The sequence below is a fragment of the Musa acuminata genome, chromosome BXJ2-5 (genome assembly GCF_036884655.1).
Source record: "Musa acuminata AAA Group cultivar baxijiao chromosome BXJ2-5, Cavendish_Baxijiao_AAA, whole genome shotgun sequence".
NCBI classification, from domain to species: Eukaryota; Viridiplantae; Streptophyta; class Magnoliopsida; order Zingiberales; family Musaceae; genus Musa; species Musa acuminata.
The window spans coordinates 615,733-631,789 of NC_088342.1; the positions used below are offsets into that span (position 1 = coordinate 615,733).

The window sequence follows — 16,057 nt, forward strand, 5'->3', positions numbered from 1 at the left end:
TTGGACTCGGGCTCACATGCATGGAGGACAGTGTCGGTCCCGCACGCATTGAGGAGGACGGTGTCGGTCGTGTTGTATTACTCACCTAATATGCTCAAGACAATGATTACTGATACGCCAACCCAACCTTAACCATGGTTAATAGTGGCTTTATCCAACCTACTTATTTTTAAACAATTATATATATATATATATGTATATTCTTTCAACATTTCAAAGAATATATATATATATATTTATTTATTTTTGACTGATACAAATATTGAAGGGGTCTTCTCCAAAACATCCCCCACATAATTCTAGTGATCACAGATCAAACTAATTTTGGTCGGTCTTAAAAGTAGTAAGCACAAGATTAAATCAAACCTCAATGCTTCATTCATATATGACAATTACAGACAAAACCCCGGGGGTTGTAATAACATCATCAACATCATCATCATCATCATCATCAAATCCATGTGATTAGCTTACAGAAATCACAGGCAATAAAAATTGTACAAGAGAACAGAAAAAAGACCATAAGCATTTGCGGATGCAGTCACCTTCTCACTGCACACTCTAACACCTGTTCTTCCATGGGGTGGTGAGGCGTCTTCTCCGCGCTCACGGCGTCGTTCTTTGGAGGCTTCTCTCCGTTCATCTCCACCATCTTGCCATCGGCGTCGCCGCCTCCGTTGTTCTTCCTGTAGACCGCGTACAGCACCAGCTGCATCGCCCCCAACGCGCTGCCGCACCCATTCGGCACCTGTTCGACAGAATTCCCGAGCATGACGATGATAGCCGGATTCACTAACAATCCTCCATGATCGAAGGAATTACCGTCACAAATGGATCATGGCCAAGCAATCCGTAGATGAACCACAATGTGCCGCACACGAACACGAACAAGGAGAGCAGGAATGGCATGTACTCCACGCTTTTGGTCCTGATCACCAATCTCTGCGCACGGAGCAAGAAGCCTAAACAACAGTGTCTACGGCATGGAGGAGGGAGGAGAGGAAGGGACGCTTACTGACCATGATGGACAGGGGCGAGGCGTACATGCAGATGGAGAAGAAGGTGGCGGCGACGCCACAGAAGACCTTGCGGTCCTGGCCACGAAGGGCGAGCAGGGAGACGAGAGCGATGACGGCGAAGATGGAGAGCACCAACGCAAACAGCCCCGCCATGCGAGCCCTCACCTTCTTGGGAGCAAACGCGAGGAAGATGATCACGTACACCGCCTCGATGGCTGCCCCGGTGCCGTTGATCGTCGACACCAGGATGTTGTTTGGTGACACGAATGGCAATCCATACCTTCACGTTAATGTCAGCCATGCTTACAAGCATTGAAGAAGAAGAAGATGATGAAGAAGAAGAAGAGAATGCATACCAAGCAAAGAGGAGGCAATTGAGGAAGGTCACGTTGTAGGGAACACCTGAGAAGTCCTCGGTCGATCGTTTCCTGACGATCCTCCGGAACGTGACACTACAGGATAACATTTTGCCGAAGAATTCCTCATCAAATCTCAGCAATCACAAGGAGAAGGAAGAGAGAACAGAGGGGAGAACGCAAAGAACTCACACTGGAGATAAGAACAGGAAAAGAGCAGTGGCATTACCTGCTCAAATACCACAAAGAAATCACTCAGATGCATGATAATAGCAGTAGCAGAAAAGGAGTGAAAGAGAAACACAGAGGAAGCAGACCACCCACCAAAGATGCCAAACAGAAACTTCAACACCTCCATCTCCTGCAGAGAAACTACGCAGGAATCCTCCAAAGAGCAGCTCAAATTACCCCTCGTCGAATGATCAAACACCTTCTACAGATCTATTAGGGCTGTCGTGGTGGGTGCTCGAGTGTGGTATATATAGGTAGAGTGTGCCATTTAGTTCGTTCTTATCTACTCACCACCTCACAGAAATCTTACGACAGTAATTGTAGATATCCGTGTTGGTGAAGAGGAGAAATGTTCACCTTCTGCACTGTTCAGAATGTGAGAGGACGAGCAAAGGTGGACAAACGCTGCCTGCCTACTGCAGGGAGCAAAAAAAGTGCAGCTTTTGCCGTGACTACTTGTCGGCTACCAGCAACAAAAAGCGTGACCCAACAGCACAGAGCAGTGTGCAGCAACGAAGGCAAGCCATTGGGAATCCAACACGGTAGGGTTTTGCCAGTTTGGACGACAGCCATATATATCCATGGAGGAGCTCTCTCTCATGGCGGATTAATGTCCCTGTGCATGCATGAACCGAATACGGTGTCCCCAAAAGGCTTCACAAGGCATTCCTAATCCATCTCTTCACCATGATCGCTTTGCACTTGAGACAGCGGCTGGGACATAAAGCTGAAAGCTCACGGACCTTCCTGTATCAGAAGGTCACAGCCATGCAAGGGGAAAACGTGGGGTTTGCGGGGGTCGATCAAGGAAGGTGTGAGCAGCATGAGGATGCAAATGCTGCATCATTTAGCTTCTCTTTGCCGTGATGCTTTTTGGAAGTCACCTTCGTGTGCTGCTACAGCATGCAAGTTCTAACACCTCGTTGTGCAGCTGCAGAAAGATGTTGGGTCTCGTACATGCACAACCAGCAGCAGTTCAACAGGAGTATGAACTCTCAGCAAATTTGTGCTTCCCTACAGCTCATGGTATGCACCACCGAAGCCATAACATCTCAATTACAGCTTCACGAACCAAGTTTCATTCGAGAGAATGAAATTGCAGCAAATTTGTGCTCATGGGAGCCATCAACAAAGCCATAACATGTCGATTACAGCTTCATGAACTACAAGTTTCATTCGAGAGAATGAAGTTGCAGCAAATTAATTTGTGCCACCCTACAGCTCGTGGTAGGCATCACCAAAGCCATCATATGTCAATTATTGATGTCCTTTCCGGCTCTCTCTTTAATGCTCTGTCCGATTTCGATGGTTTGGAGATTGTCACTGTGGAGGTCTCTGGTAGCTCCTACCATATGCCCCCATAACCCACCCTCTTTGGAATGGCCAACTGATTGCAACTTGATGATGGTCACTGTTGGTGATATCAGTCTCTTAATTCCAAAGAATTTTACTGTCATGGTATCTAATTGTAAGGTTGATCAGTATTTTTGGATTTTTGGAGTTAATATGTTTTAATGATACAGAACTCTTTAATTTAATGGGATGTGAGATTTTTGTATACTCCTAATTTTTTGTTAGTAGATCGAGCGAGATGACGAATGAAATTAATATAAAGGGATTTATTTCTGAATTTGGGTTAATTCAAAGAATTTATAATTTATTTTCTAGGTTTGCATTGTATCATTCATTCTCTAGGTCGTTACTTGGATATCAAAGTCTTCTTCTCCTCATCCTACGAGGAATCAAATTGCTTGGAGAATTAGATTACTTAAATGACAAGAATTTGAAGTATAAAAATAAACCTTATATTTTCGTTCAATCGTTCAAAAAATAACTTATATATTTCAAGGATTTCATGAGGAAAAGAATACACTTGGGTTGACCTAATAAGATATGATCGACGCCAGTTAAAACCACTACAGAACCACATAATAGTCTTCACCAATCTTACTGTGAGCACTGCAATGTGTCAGCCGAGGTTTGAGATCGGCACGAGTCATACTTGTCTTTCTCTATCACCTTCAGCTTGGTTGCATCACTAGCCCTGCTTTGTAAAGAAGACACATGTGTGCTTCTTCCCATCGACACAGAGAGCATGTTTCGATCTCATGCATTCGATCAATCGACGGGCGGAGCAGCATTTAGAGATTGAAGTGGAAGAAGACAAAGTCGAACACAGAGTGCTGCTACACGGTCGAAGAGCTTGAAGAGGAAGAGGTGCCGTGACCCCATGCATCGGAGGACACGAATGTGCCTGCCGTATCGATGAAGGACACGTACGTGCGTGCGTGCGTGCATGCCAGTATGTGGTGGTGGACATGACAAGACTGCATTGTTATTTCTCTTGGTACAAACACAAGGGTACAAAAACGCATTCATGGACAGAGAAATCCAAGAAGGAACATAAACTGCAGTAGCTTCTCATACTTGCTGCAAATTATCAGCCAGTATCATGCGTTGGCTTGTAGAAATTCTCAGTTGCCGTGCAATCAATCTTATTAATTGATCTCGAGTCAATGGAACCAGCAGAAGAAAATGAAAACTACAAAACGAAGTTCCGTATCAAAAAAAGTCTCCTGCAAGCAACACAAACACAGGAAACTTATAAGAACAATAGATAAGACATTGAGCATCCAAGAACACTGGTTAGACATTCAGATTGCAATGTGTTTATTAGGATCCACGATGTAGAAGTGTTTTCTACTTCAATCAATGGTTGCAACATGTATAATTATGGATGATCTCTTAAGATCATTTTTATGTACCTTGTTCCCTTGAGGGTGTTTTCATTCAGGAAATTAACATGATGAAGTGTTAATTTACTCTAATCATGTTACAGACATCAGTAAACTCAAGTTGTTGAGCAGACTATAACAAAGCCAAATGAACAGAAGCTCACAGCTCACTAACCCTTTGTCAGTTTAGCAACATTAGCAGCTGCATCAATCGATTATCATCATGTATCACATAGTTACAGTGTTCCCGAAACATAGGAGCTAACTGTGTCAAAATGATTTCTTATTGGAATCAAAATGAAGTGGCACATGAGCAAACATTGAAGGTGTTCAGATAGAAACCTAGAATTCCAATGCTATCAAACTTAAATGTTGCATGCTGTTTCAGAATACATTGCTCCGACATCAAGAAAACCAGACATGTAAGCATTGCAGATCAAGTTAGGATCCAAGAACAAGCATCCCAAAAGTAAATATCAGTGCGGCAAAGGCAAGTGAAGACAATGTTCAGCTAACTCTGCATTCACCAATGGCTTCCCTGACTCCCATCAAGAAATAAATGCATCTTTGTTTAGTAGAGTACAATCCAAATCTTAGTTTATTTTATTTGGATCATATTAAGTTATTAGCTTTTGTTTGAAAGAATGCTGATCTTGTGGTCCTTTAAGACAATGTGCAAGCTTGCTTCTCAGGAGGAAGAAGCTGATCTAAACTATCGAACCTGACTGATACTGTCATATGCTTCTTTAATTAATGAAATCTTCATTTATCTGGACTCGATTGCTTAACTAAAAAAATAATTATTTGTCTTTCAAAATATTCAAACAATCTTCTCATATGAAGAGAGAGAGAGAGAGAGAGAGAGAGAGAGAGAGAGAGAGACAGAGAGAAGACACCTGGAGAACTCACAAAGTCTACAAGTTCAAACAATAAAATTCCCCCACAAAAGAAGGTGGAGAACATGGAAAGCAATTTGAATAGAACTCATTTGGGTCAGAATAAAAACCTCTGCATTTTACCAAGTTCTTAACATATTTTTCCTCCAACACTTAGTAATCACTTCTCACACACTCGTCTCTTTCTTAAGAGCTCCTACAAGGAAAACTTTGGAATGTTCTTCTCTTGAACCAATTTGGAGAGCAATGAAGATGGTGTCAAGCTTTTCATGAGCAAAGCACAGCACTCAACAACTCCTTTCGAACCTCATCCAATGGCTTATGCATGAAATTGGAGTTTGTGCCCACTTCTCCTCTCCAACTTCTTCAACATTTTTACTTCACTGAGACAAATCATTAGCTTGAATTGTAGGAATTGTTGGTCTGTCTCCTTGTAAGGACACAGGATTTCGTTGCTCTGATCTGTTTTATGTACAAATAGTGAAGAACTTGATACTTATGATTCTGGTCATGGAAAAAGGATCAATTGATTGGATCTTGTTCCAAGTTAGAATCTTAGATCGCATTCAGTTTAGAATAACCATGACAAGGGTCTTCAATAGAATCTACAGATTGTCCCACCAACAATCCATTTTTGCTTTAATCATTTGACAATCACCTGGCTGTTTTCCTTTCCTCTTACTTTCAGGAAAGTTACTGAAAACTTGTTGCAATGCACTTTAATTCAATCACAAAATAGGATATAGCACACTTTTTTCCTTTGTAAGCAATCAAGCTCAGTTTTTCCATGCATGTACTGCATTATTTGTATTTTTTATGTTTCATCATCATCATCTTCTACACTTCTCTAGAGCCTCCTGTTTCAGATACCATTTAAGGAGTAGGTGAACAATATGTGAATATTTTTGTATGATAGACTAGTTTGATGACTGCATTCTGTCAGCAAGCATCTCTTTCATTGTTTATGACTGGTGTGCTAAATGGGGGAATCCACCAGCTGATGAAACAATGAATCTGCTACTCTGCAGCTGCACAAGTAATAATGTCCAGGGTAGGTAATATGTAGTATAGTGACACATTTATGAAGCACTAAACTGTAAAACATATTCAACTAAGTGGTGAAGACAGAATTTAATCTCAAGACTTTATTTTCTGTAGTTAAACTTTATCATAATAAGAGGATCTAATGTATTACTACTAAATTAATGTTTTAAATATAAATTTATCATATTTTGGAATCATTCTAAATCCTAGTAAGAGTATCCAAATTTGATTTAAGCATGTTGAGAAACTCTTTTTAGAATCATTCTTAACCCAGAAGTTGGAAAGAGCTTTTAGGTCAAGACTGCATTGGTTTGTGTTTGAATTCTTCATTGAAATGCTGGGGATTACTGACTCTTGAAGAGGACATGACACCTTGCTGTTCCCAAAGGAAACTAGAAAAGAGTATCCTCACCTGAGCTAAGTGACACCAGACATCAACTTTCCAACACTTTGCTGATCCAAAGTCTCTTTCTATAGTCACATCTGTCTTTGCAGCTTTTCTTCCTCTTCCTCCAAACATGTCTTCTTTTTATCGAGGGAGAAGTCAACTGAAACCTACTCTCCTTAGCATATAAAGAAGGGTGCTGAGGTAGAACCTATCTCAAGGGAAGACACCACCTACTCAAGCCATGATTTCATTACTACAATGTTGTCATTGAGCACTCCAAGCTGGTCATCATCATCCATCCCCAATTGTCTCACCTCATTTGAGAAACTTTTGATTTGTTGAATGCATTGGCCACTTTATGTACAACCAAATATATTTGTTTTCCTATAAATTAGTTCAAATGAATGCTCTTAAAGTTTTATCAAAATTAATAGTTGAAATGTTAAATTATTTTTTATTAAGGTATAAACTCATATCTTGATAAACCTATATTACTAATCGAAATTACTTTAATCCAAGTTAATAATAATAAATCCATCTAACAATATATATATATATATATATATATATATATATATATATATATATATATATATATATATATATATATATATATATATATATATATATATATATATATATAACAAACTAGAAGCTTTTATCATCTTTTGAAGCTAGATCATGATACCACAATCTCTCTAACTTGACTTGAGATTTAGATGTCCTAGATATCACAAACTTAAAATTTATCATCTTCCCCTAGAATCATATTCTAGGCCTAGAATCATATTCTTATATGATGCACATGTGGGATGTTACTTATGATATCACGTTATATGTCTATCTAATACTAGGTTTGCTTTCATCTCTATGAAAGAGTGACATGTCGGATGTAACATTATCACGTGGGCTACACGTCATTGACGGGTCAATTGTCAAATAACACAAGGATTACACGTGATCAACACGAAATTGTTGGATCTTGAGACACGTACTTATCATGAAGTGATATGAGATCGAATGATCGATCGTCTAAACTCATGATTGGTGCGACTAGCCTAGGCATAGATTGAACTCAAGAATTGACTTGATTGTCGAATGATCATTAAACAGGAATGTTTTCCGTTTAGTTTTATAAGTTCGACACTCTTAGATCGAGACTAATTTAAAATGAATTTCAATTGGATCCGAATTACCATCCCAACTCAAACAATCAGTAACAGATCACATCAATACCCTCGATATATTGATCTTTCAACTTTTTGTTACGAAGCATAATATTAAAAAGATGAAACATATCGAGTTTTTCTTCGAAGTTTATGTCAAAACAAGACGTAAAGATACTTTCTGAAACCTTATCTTTTTATGAGTAATATGTTACAAGTAAATAGCATAGATTAAATATATGATTTTTTATCGATGCAAATGATGGTAAAAAAATCCTGAGTAATTCATGTTATTATTATAATTATAATATATATGAAAATATTTATATAATAATAATAAATAATAAATAATAATAATATTCTCTTTTTCAAAGCATATATACAAGTATATATTATTCCAAAAATGGCACCACTTTTTAAAAAAAATAATTTGAAAAGAAAGGGGGTAATAAAATTGATGACAATTTGGCCCTAAAACTATCATATCAATTTAGCATACCAAAAGTGAAAATTACACATTAATGAAGTCAATAAATTCAAAACAAACTCCGTCTACATAATTACCAACTTCCAAAATGTGTCACGTTTTCAAAATTTACCAAATTACCGTTCTACTTGTCAGCTATTTAATCTCCGTCCCTTCGCCACCATCCTCGGAGCGCGGCCTCTCCACTCCGCCACATTCCTCTCTTTTCGCTGCCACCGGCGCGAGATCTCGAGCTAGAGTTGGCGTTTCCGTTAACGAGAAGTGGCATGGGCGGTTGAAGGGGGTGTATCGTGAGGAGGATCGGGTTTGATTTCTGTGTCTCTCCCCTCTCGATCCTTTGTCCTCTGTAAATTTTGTCGCCCGGTGTAGAAATCGGACCTTCTGTGCTCAAAATCGGATTTTGACTCACGTATCGTCCAGTTCACGGCTCTGGGATGGTGGAAAATGGGTTTTTGTTGCTCGTCGGGATTGGGTTGGGATCAAGAACCGGCGGTTTCGTCGCCTGTTGGCTGATCTTAGGTGGAACCGACCGATCCCTCAGTTCTTGAGGTCGATTTGATCTTCGTTGGAAGATAGGGTGGTTCTTCGATCTTTCTGCAGCTGCGATGCGATGGTGAACGGTACTTTTAGCAGGAGTGCTTCGGCTAGACTTACGCCTCGGAGTGTGGGCAGTCCTAGGGTTTCGGCTCATCGGAAATGGTGGGTGGCGCCAGGGCCATCCTTCAGTTACCTGGCAGTGATCTTCTGTTTGGCCTCGGTGCTACTTGTCGTTGGATGTGTTATTTATCTCTATGCTTTCCGATACCCCAGTCGTGGGAGGTTGGTTGCAGGGTTCTATGATGAGTCCGATGTCTGTGATGTCTTTGACGGTAGCTGGGTTCCAGATAGCTCATATCCGCTGTACAATGGCACGGAATGCCCATTTGCCGAGAGGGGGTTCAATTGCTTGGCAAATGGGAGACAAGATAAAAACTATCTTAAGTGGAGGTGGAAGCCTCGACACTGTGATATTCCCAAGTTTGACGTACATGAAATCTTGCAACGGCTCAGAGGGAAGCGAGTTGTCTTTGTGGGTGATTCGATGAGTCGCACACAGTGGGAGTCTCTCATATGCATGCTTATGACCGGGGTGCAGGATCCCAAAACTGTTTATGAAGTGAATGGAAATAAGATCTCGAAAACAATTCGATTCTTGGGTGTTAAGTTCCAAACATTCAACCTGAGTGTAGAGTTCTTCCGCTCAGTGTTCCTAGTGCAGCAGGGCTTGCCACCGACAAATGGACCGAGGAGGATCCATATGACACTCAAACTGGACAAGATGGATGAGATTAATCAGAGGTGGATTGATTCAGATGTTCTGATCTTCAACTCAGGTCATTGGTGGACTCCAAGTAAACTCTTTGATGTGTAAGTTTTTGCATTTGGCTCTTAGGTTTTTCCCCTAGTTTCCTTAATGTTGTTTAAAAGCTCGATCATAGTAGTCTCCTGTTGGACATGATCTTATATTTTATTTGAAAATTTGTTCTATAAATCTCTTTGTAAAGAACTCGGGATGAGGTCTTTGTCTTATACATTCCAAATTACAAGCGGTGTAGGACAAGAATCATTCTAAATGGAGATAGGTCTACGGACTCAACAATCTTCAATGGCTCTGTGAAGAGTTTCAACTATATGAAACAAGTCGGGAGGAAAAATTCCTGACTGAAAAGCCACTCGATGAACACAGCCTGAGCATCAAGAAGCCTATAACACTTGGGGCCTAGAATCAGTAGATGAAAGCAGGTCATGTAGTTGCCGACTTGCTACAGATTGGAACAAATATGTTAAATTGCAGATGTTACCAAGTATCTTACTGATCTATCTTTTTGAGAAATATGTCATCCTATCATAACTCGTAGAAGAAATTTTTTCAGGAGAGAAAAACTTGTGAAGGGATTACCATCGTTAAGAGTGTACAGTATGTCAACTTCTTAATCAAAAATATAATTTTCAACTAGTAGAGTGAGCAGTGTGTAAAGCCACTTGCATGAAGAGTCCACCATGGTTCAACATTGTATGAGAACCCTTTGTATTTTAAAAATGAGATTTAGTGAGGAACGCTTTGAACTGATTTACTAATTTTTTTTATATTGTGATAGTGGTAGAAAGCTGATGGGTTTGAGGTGTTGAAAGGCAATAGAAGTCCCCTTCCAGGATGATGATGTATTATGGTGCAAAATAAGTTCTTTAGCTTATAATTGTGTGAATCGTAGGACGTAGATAAGAGTGAAAAGAATGGGAGACTGTGCAAGTTTGGGTGATGAACAGTTGCATGCATGTCATTGAAGTATACTAGAACATATTAAGTACTGGACTCTCGCCCTCAACAGCTATTAATCAGAAAAATAATGCCTCAGATTCCTACTAGGATCAAAATAAAATTTGAATATATGTGCATCCCAAGCAGCAATAATGAATATAGACTTTTTCCCACTTTTATTTCCCATCAAGAGCCAAAGGCACCCGTGATAGAAGTCCTAATGAGCCTTCTTTTCTTATTACCTAACATAATGCATTTACAGTTTTGGTTACTTGAAATTAATTTAATGAGAAAGAATATCAACAGCCTTAAAACCATCATATCATGACCCAAAGCCCAAGATTTTTTTGTCAGTAGATCCTGACCAAGCTCATGAGGATTCTGCCAATATAAAGCAGCCAGATTTTGTAGATGGAGTAAGTCATGCTACAGTCACCTTCAGAGCATGAACTGTTCTTGCTAGGATCTCAGCTGACAATTTAGTTGGATAAGACCCGAATCACTTGCTATTCCAGTAGTATCATACTTGTACTGTGAACCATTTTGGTTTTATTAATATGTCCTGAAGCTATGGTCTAGCTCTGTTGTTATAATCTTCAAAGCCTGCAGAAGAGATAACAATCATCGTTTGTCCTGAGGAGAACAACATGATGTTGAAATGTTGATAGCTTCAAGAGTGATCTGAAGATTAACATATCAGGCATATTAGTTTTCAACAATCTCAAGCTATATTATTTATCATTTTATATGCAACTTTGCAATCAGAACTTAAGATATTTAAGTAGTTTTCACTAAAAACAAATCCTAAATGATCTGCTCTGCAGGGGTTGTTATTTCCAGGTTGGAGGAGTATTGAAGCTCGGAAAGTCCATCAGTTCTGCCTTCAGGATGGCCTTGGACACCTGGGCAACATGGGTTGAAACAATGGTTAACACAAACAGAACTCATGTCTTCTTCCGAACATTCGAACCTTCCCACTGGAGGTATTTATTTCATACCAATATGTTGAACTTCTAATTAGAGAGGTGTTAGTTATTCCTAGTTTTAAAATTTTAGATTGTATACTTTACTGGTTTACAAGTGGCATTTTCTGAACTAAACTAAATTAGGTAAATATGACATCTAAGTACCTTTAATATTTCATTTGTTACACGTTTTGTGTAGACAGATCTTTTACAGCCTGAATTTTATTTTAGTTCATATTACTTACATTGTTCTCATTGCCCCCATAGCTACTACATTTTCAAGAATACAATGATATAGACCATAGGTTTCTGTAATAACCAAGTTGGATGTGGATCACCTGATCAATAGTTGTCTCGGTCAAAGCCAATCCAATTTCGACCAATCTTTCAGCTTTATAAACAGATTGATCGGAACTTGTCAGAATCAGATTATAAACTGATCAGGCTTGGTTAGAGTTGGCAAATTTCGATCAGTTCCGGAAAAATATTCAACCTCAAACAAAAGAAGCGATAGAAGGTTGACTGCTGCAACAGGTGTCAGCCTTTAAAGAAGATGAAAGCAGAGGAAGACTAGGAATTGTGAGAAAAAAATATGAATATTATTGTGAAGCAGAGGATGTGGCATCTTTGTTTAGCAATTGCCACCATTGCATTTGTCACTATTTCAATGGTCGTCATCCAACAATGTGTGAATAGAGAGGTAGGAGTACAGGCAAATAGAAGTGAAATAGTAGTTCTTAGCTGAATACATATGTTATGACAAGGAAGAGAGATATTATGGCATTTGAGATCTCGATCTCATCTATCTGATCCAACCATTCTCATTCATCATGATTTTGTTCCAACCAATTTTGCTGTTCCTGATTTTGTTGCCCCCAGTCTGTCTGGATCACGGTCTCAATCCTAATCTTGCTAACCGTGATATTGATAGAAAGGCCACCTAGAATTCAATATGATCTTTTTTTAGTATAAATTCATCCATTGCTTAGACTTGATTTATTATTGCATATCTGTCTCGATTTTCATTTGAAAGGGTCAATTTAGACTAAATGTTATCTAAGAGTTATTGAGGTGTCTAATCCGGGGTCTTTGTTTTCTTCAAGGTTATACTAGAAATATAACTTGTTCACGTTGCTTATGTTCTCCTATCTTCTAGAGTCCTGGATGAACACCTGCTGGTTGTAAATAAAGTTTCCAGCTTTTCTATATCATCCTTTTTCGTTATGTGTTGTCCTTTACTCTTTTATCTGAGTTCCTTCTAGAAACTAAATCTGACTCGAAGATGGATGAATGCATCCCTGATCTAGGCTACATTTAGCTACTAGAACAGAATTAGATGGGTTTGTAGTCTAAATTAGAAATAAGTGTCTTGGTTCTGTTTAGATATCTAAGCATGCTAATTGAATTAGAAAATTTTCACTCTTATTGAACTGGTTATTTGACCGCAAAGAACTTGTACTGAAGTGCTCTGATCTTTTGGTAGCCAGTTTTTCTATTACTATTTTTGATTTTATATGCCGTAGGCAGAGAGAAGAAAAAGAAAACAAATTATCTTCTATCCTATTTCAACAGAAACCATCCTAACAGTGGTCTTGATGGATGCTTACCCTGTTGGAGGGTTAACTTCTTAACAAGGTTACATCATATGAACATATATGAGAATTTCATTTCAAGATGTGTTTTTCTATGTAAAGTAGATATTAGTGCACCAAAACTAAGTCTATATGGAAACTTTTGCACTATATTAGACCCGATTCTCACAATCATTCCACAGTGACCAATTCTGGACTGTTGAAATGCCAAGGCAATGTGATAATCTTTCTCTTACCCTGTAATTCAATCAGCAGTTGTGCACACAACTGTGAACGAGTAGTTGTTCTGGTATCCTCAAAGTGAGAGTAATGGGTCTACCTAGTATGGAAAACAAGCTAGCTAAGATACTCACATGTGAAGGCAGGTTCATCGAATAATTGAGATTCTTCTAAAGTTATCACTTGGAATCTAAATTGTTCCTAATATTCATCTACTTAAAAGTGTCGAGCGATATTCTTACAGTTTTAAGAGACAACCACTTTGCTACGAAGAGTTAGTGCTGATGCCTGCATCTGTCAACTAATTAGGCTTATAAGATGTTTCTCTGTGTCTTCGGACATCCATGTAAGAGGAAATCATGTGGGTTGGCAGAATTGGTTACTTTTGTTGATTTGCCGCACACATTCTTTTTATGTCACTGTCCAATGCAAGACACATTCTGTGCTCATGTTTGACCTGCTTGCCACTTGGTTAATTTTCATTTGTTCTGTTAAAAGTATAGGATTAACTCCTCGTAACATTACTTGTATGGATTATGGTGTTTCAGTGGCTTAAACCAAAAGGCCTGTGAGGTAACCGAGCAACCTCTCGCCGTGGCCAAAGCTAATGACAGGAGTGAGTTTGCTGATATATTAGCTGAGGTAGTTGCAAATATGACAGTTCCTGTTACCGTCCTCAATGTAACATTAATGGGTGCGTCTAGGAGCGACGCCCACATCGGCACTTGGAGCCACCCATCTTCCATTCTTGATTGCAGCCACTGGTGTCTTCCTGGAGTCCCCGATGCTTGGAACGAGCTTGTATTCTCTTATCTTCTGACGAATGGTGAGTCTCCGTTATTGTCTCCACTATGCAGTACACTTGCAGCCACAAAGCTTGCATTAATACTTCCCAATTCATCTCCGGATAAGGAAACAAAACAATTGATCATATTAGAACATACTAATGTGAGTAGTGAATCTTAATTTCCATGTCATGCATAACGAGACATCCCTTTTCCTATCTGCAGGGTGGAAACAGATAGGTAGATGACACTGAGGAATGATGGCCTTTTATTTTTCACATATTATAGATTCTTTCTGGTTTCGCCTCACAGGGGATGCTGAAAGGGGAAGAGTTGTCTCTAACACAGACGCATTTTGTTAGGGGAAATCAGTTCACATCCATTCTTTTGAATAATTCTTTGTCTTTTTTGGTCCTGTGACGAGCTTTTGGAGTAACACCAAGCCGTAGAATCTTATATTTCTTTTTGATTTGTTTTTGTTCCTTTTTGAACCTCAGTAATTGCAGAAATGAATGTAATGATGACATGGTTAACATTTACAAATGAAAATATCAATTTTGTTTTTTTGTTTGTTTTTGTTTTGTTGTTTTACGCTAGAGATATGTCTGATAAATTGTGGGTTTGAAGGTCAGTGGTTGGTTGCATTGCTTGATTCATTTTCCAAAATTTAAGTTTCTGATGTATATTTATACCTTAATGGATGTTTACCTTTTATAAATCCTTGCTACAAATCCTTGCTATGAGATAATCCGACCTGGTCCTGATTTGAATCTCAAATCTTGAGGTAAGACAAATCTCGTGTTTTCAAGGTAAATTATAGGGAGAAGAGAAAGATCCCCATGTTATATTTGTTGGAATGATACTTGTTTATAATTTGGATTATGGTGAGAAGAGAGATCCTCAACTCATGGTCGGAATGATACTACTTATTTATAATTCGGATCTCAAACTGTATCATTCTTGATATGAAGAATATTTTGGGTCACCATTTGTAATGACATGACAGATTTAATCAGCTTGTAATTCTATGGTGACAAATATTGACCATAAATAGGTGTTAAGCATGAGATTGCATCCAGTTTCATCATGTTCTTCCTTGCACATATTGTAACTGCTGCAATAAATAGAGTTACCAACCTGATCCATGGGAAGTTGGCAGTCTGTGTCCAAGTCTTCATGGTTTCTCCTGTGCATGTCCAGAGAAGAAGGAAATCTCTCAGCAGCTCATAAACTTCATCACCAACATCTACTGAAGACTGAGCTGAACTACTCCATGAAGTGCACTGTTTTCTCATTTGTGTCAGAGTTTGGTCAAGATAAAATTATTGTTGGTTCACTAACAGTTTAACTCTCTCTCTCTCTCTGAAACTTTCTTGCAATAAATTAGGAACATTGCATCAATTCTTCCAAGTCAGCAAGCTTCAAGCTCCTGATAGAAAAATATCACTCTTCAACACTAATCTGTCACTGCCAATATCTGCAATCTTTTATCTAATTTACATGTAAAATGTTTTCAAAGTGTAATTATTAAACAAAAATCTTTGTACATTTATATAAAGGATATGACTTCCAAATACAAATTACAATTTATGTGAAACTTAGAGTAGTCATGTTATTGGGAACTTATCCATCCCTGATCGAGTTATTCGAATCTCATTATTGATTACATAAATACCTCTAATTAAATAAATAATTTATTAAAATTCTTTTAGGGTTTTCATTATCTCTCTTTAGATCACTACTCATAATTATCAGTAATTAATGAAAAAAAATTTCTATAATTTACGAGCATTAGCACCTAATTGACCATAAATAAATAAATTAGTCGACCCTAACTAATTAGACTTTATGTTTGAAGTGCAGAGCACAAGAACA

The 16,057-nt window shown here is 38.6% G+C and overlaps 2 protein-coding genes across 4 annotated transcripts; one reads left to right on the forward strand and one right to left on the reverse strand.

Annotated features, from left to right (window-relative positions):
- Window positions 1-355: 355 nt before the first annotated feature.
- On the reverse strand, window positions 356-1,852 carry LOC103983637 (bidirectional sugar transporter SWEET1a-like). Its single transcript, XM_009400889.3, has 6 exons — window positions 1,700-1,852; window positions 1,568-1,604; window positions 1,376-1,471; window positions 1,020-1,299; window positions 823-942; window positions 356-748 (listed from the first exon to the last, which is right to left on the reverse strand). Exons 1-6 carry the CDS (start codon window positions 1,731-1,733, stop codon window positions 542-544), a joined length of 774 nt encoding a protein of 257 aa, XP_009399164.2. The 5' UTR covers window positions 1,734-1,852; the 3' UTR covers window positions 356-541.
- Window positions 1,853-8,500: 6,648 nt separating this feature from the next.
- Window positions 8,501-14,758, forward strand: LOC103983636 (protein trichome berefringence-like 7). 3 transcript variants are annotated; one of them, XM_065107675.1, is made up of 5 exons: window positions 8,501-9,729; window positions 11,446-11,604; window positions 13,946-14,013; window positions 14,102-14,223; window positions 14,408-14,758. In XM_065107675.1, the coding sequence occupies exons 1-4, from the start codon at window positions 8,933-8,935 to the stop codon at window positions 14,215-14,217; spliced, it is 1,140 nt and encodes a 379-aa protein (XP_064963747.1). In that variant the 5' UTR covers window positions 8,501-8,932; the 3' UTR covers window positions 14,218-14,223; window positions 14,408-14,758. The 3 variants fall into 3 exon arrangements, with proteins under 3 accessions (XP_064963747.1, XP_009399162.2, XP_018681515.2); XM_009400887.3 differs by having other exon boundaries at window positions 13,946-14,223; XM_018825970.2 differs by lacking the exon at window positions 14,408-14,758 and having other exon boundaries at window positions 8,781-9,729; window positions 13,946-14,039; window positions 14,102-14,224.
- The last annotated feature ends 1,299 nt before the right edge of the window (window positions 14,759-16,057 follow it).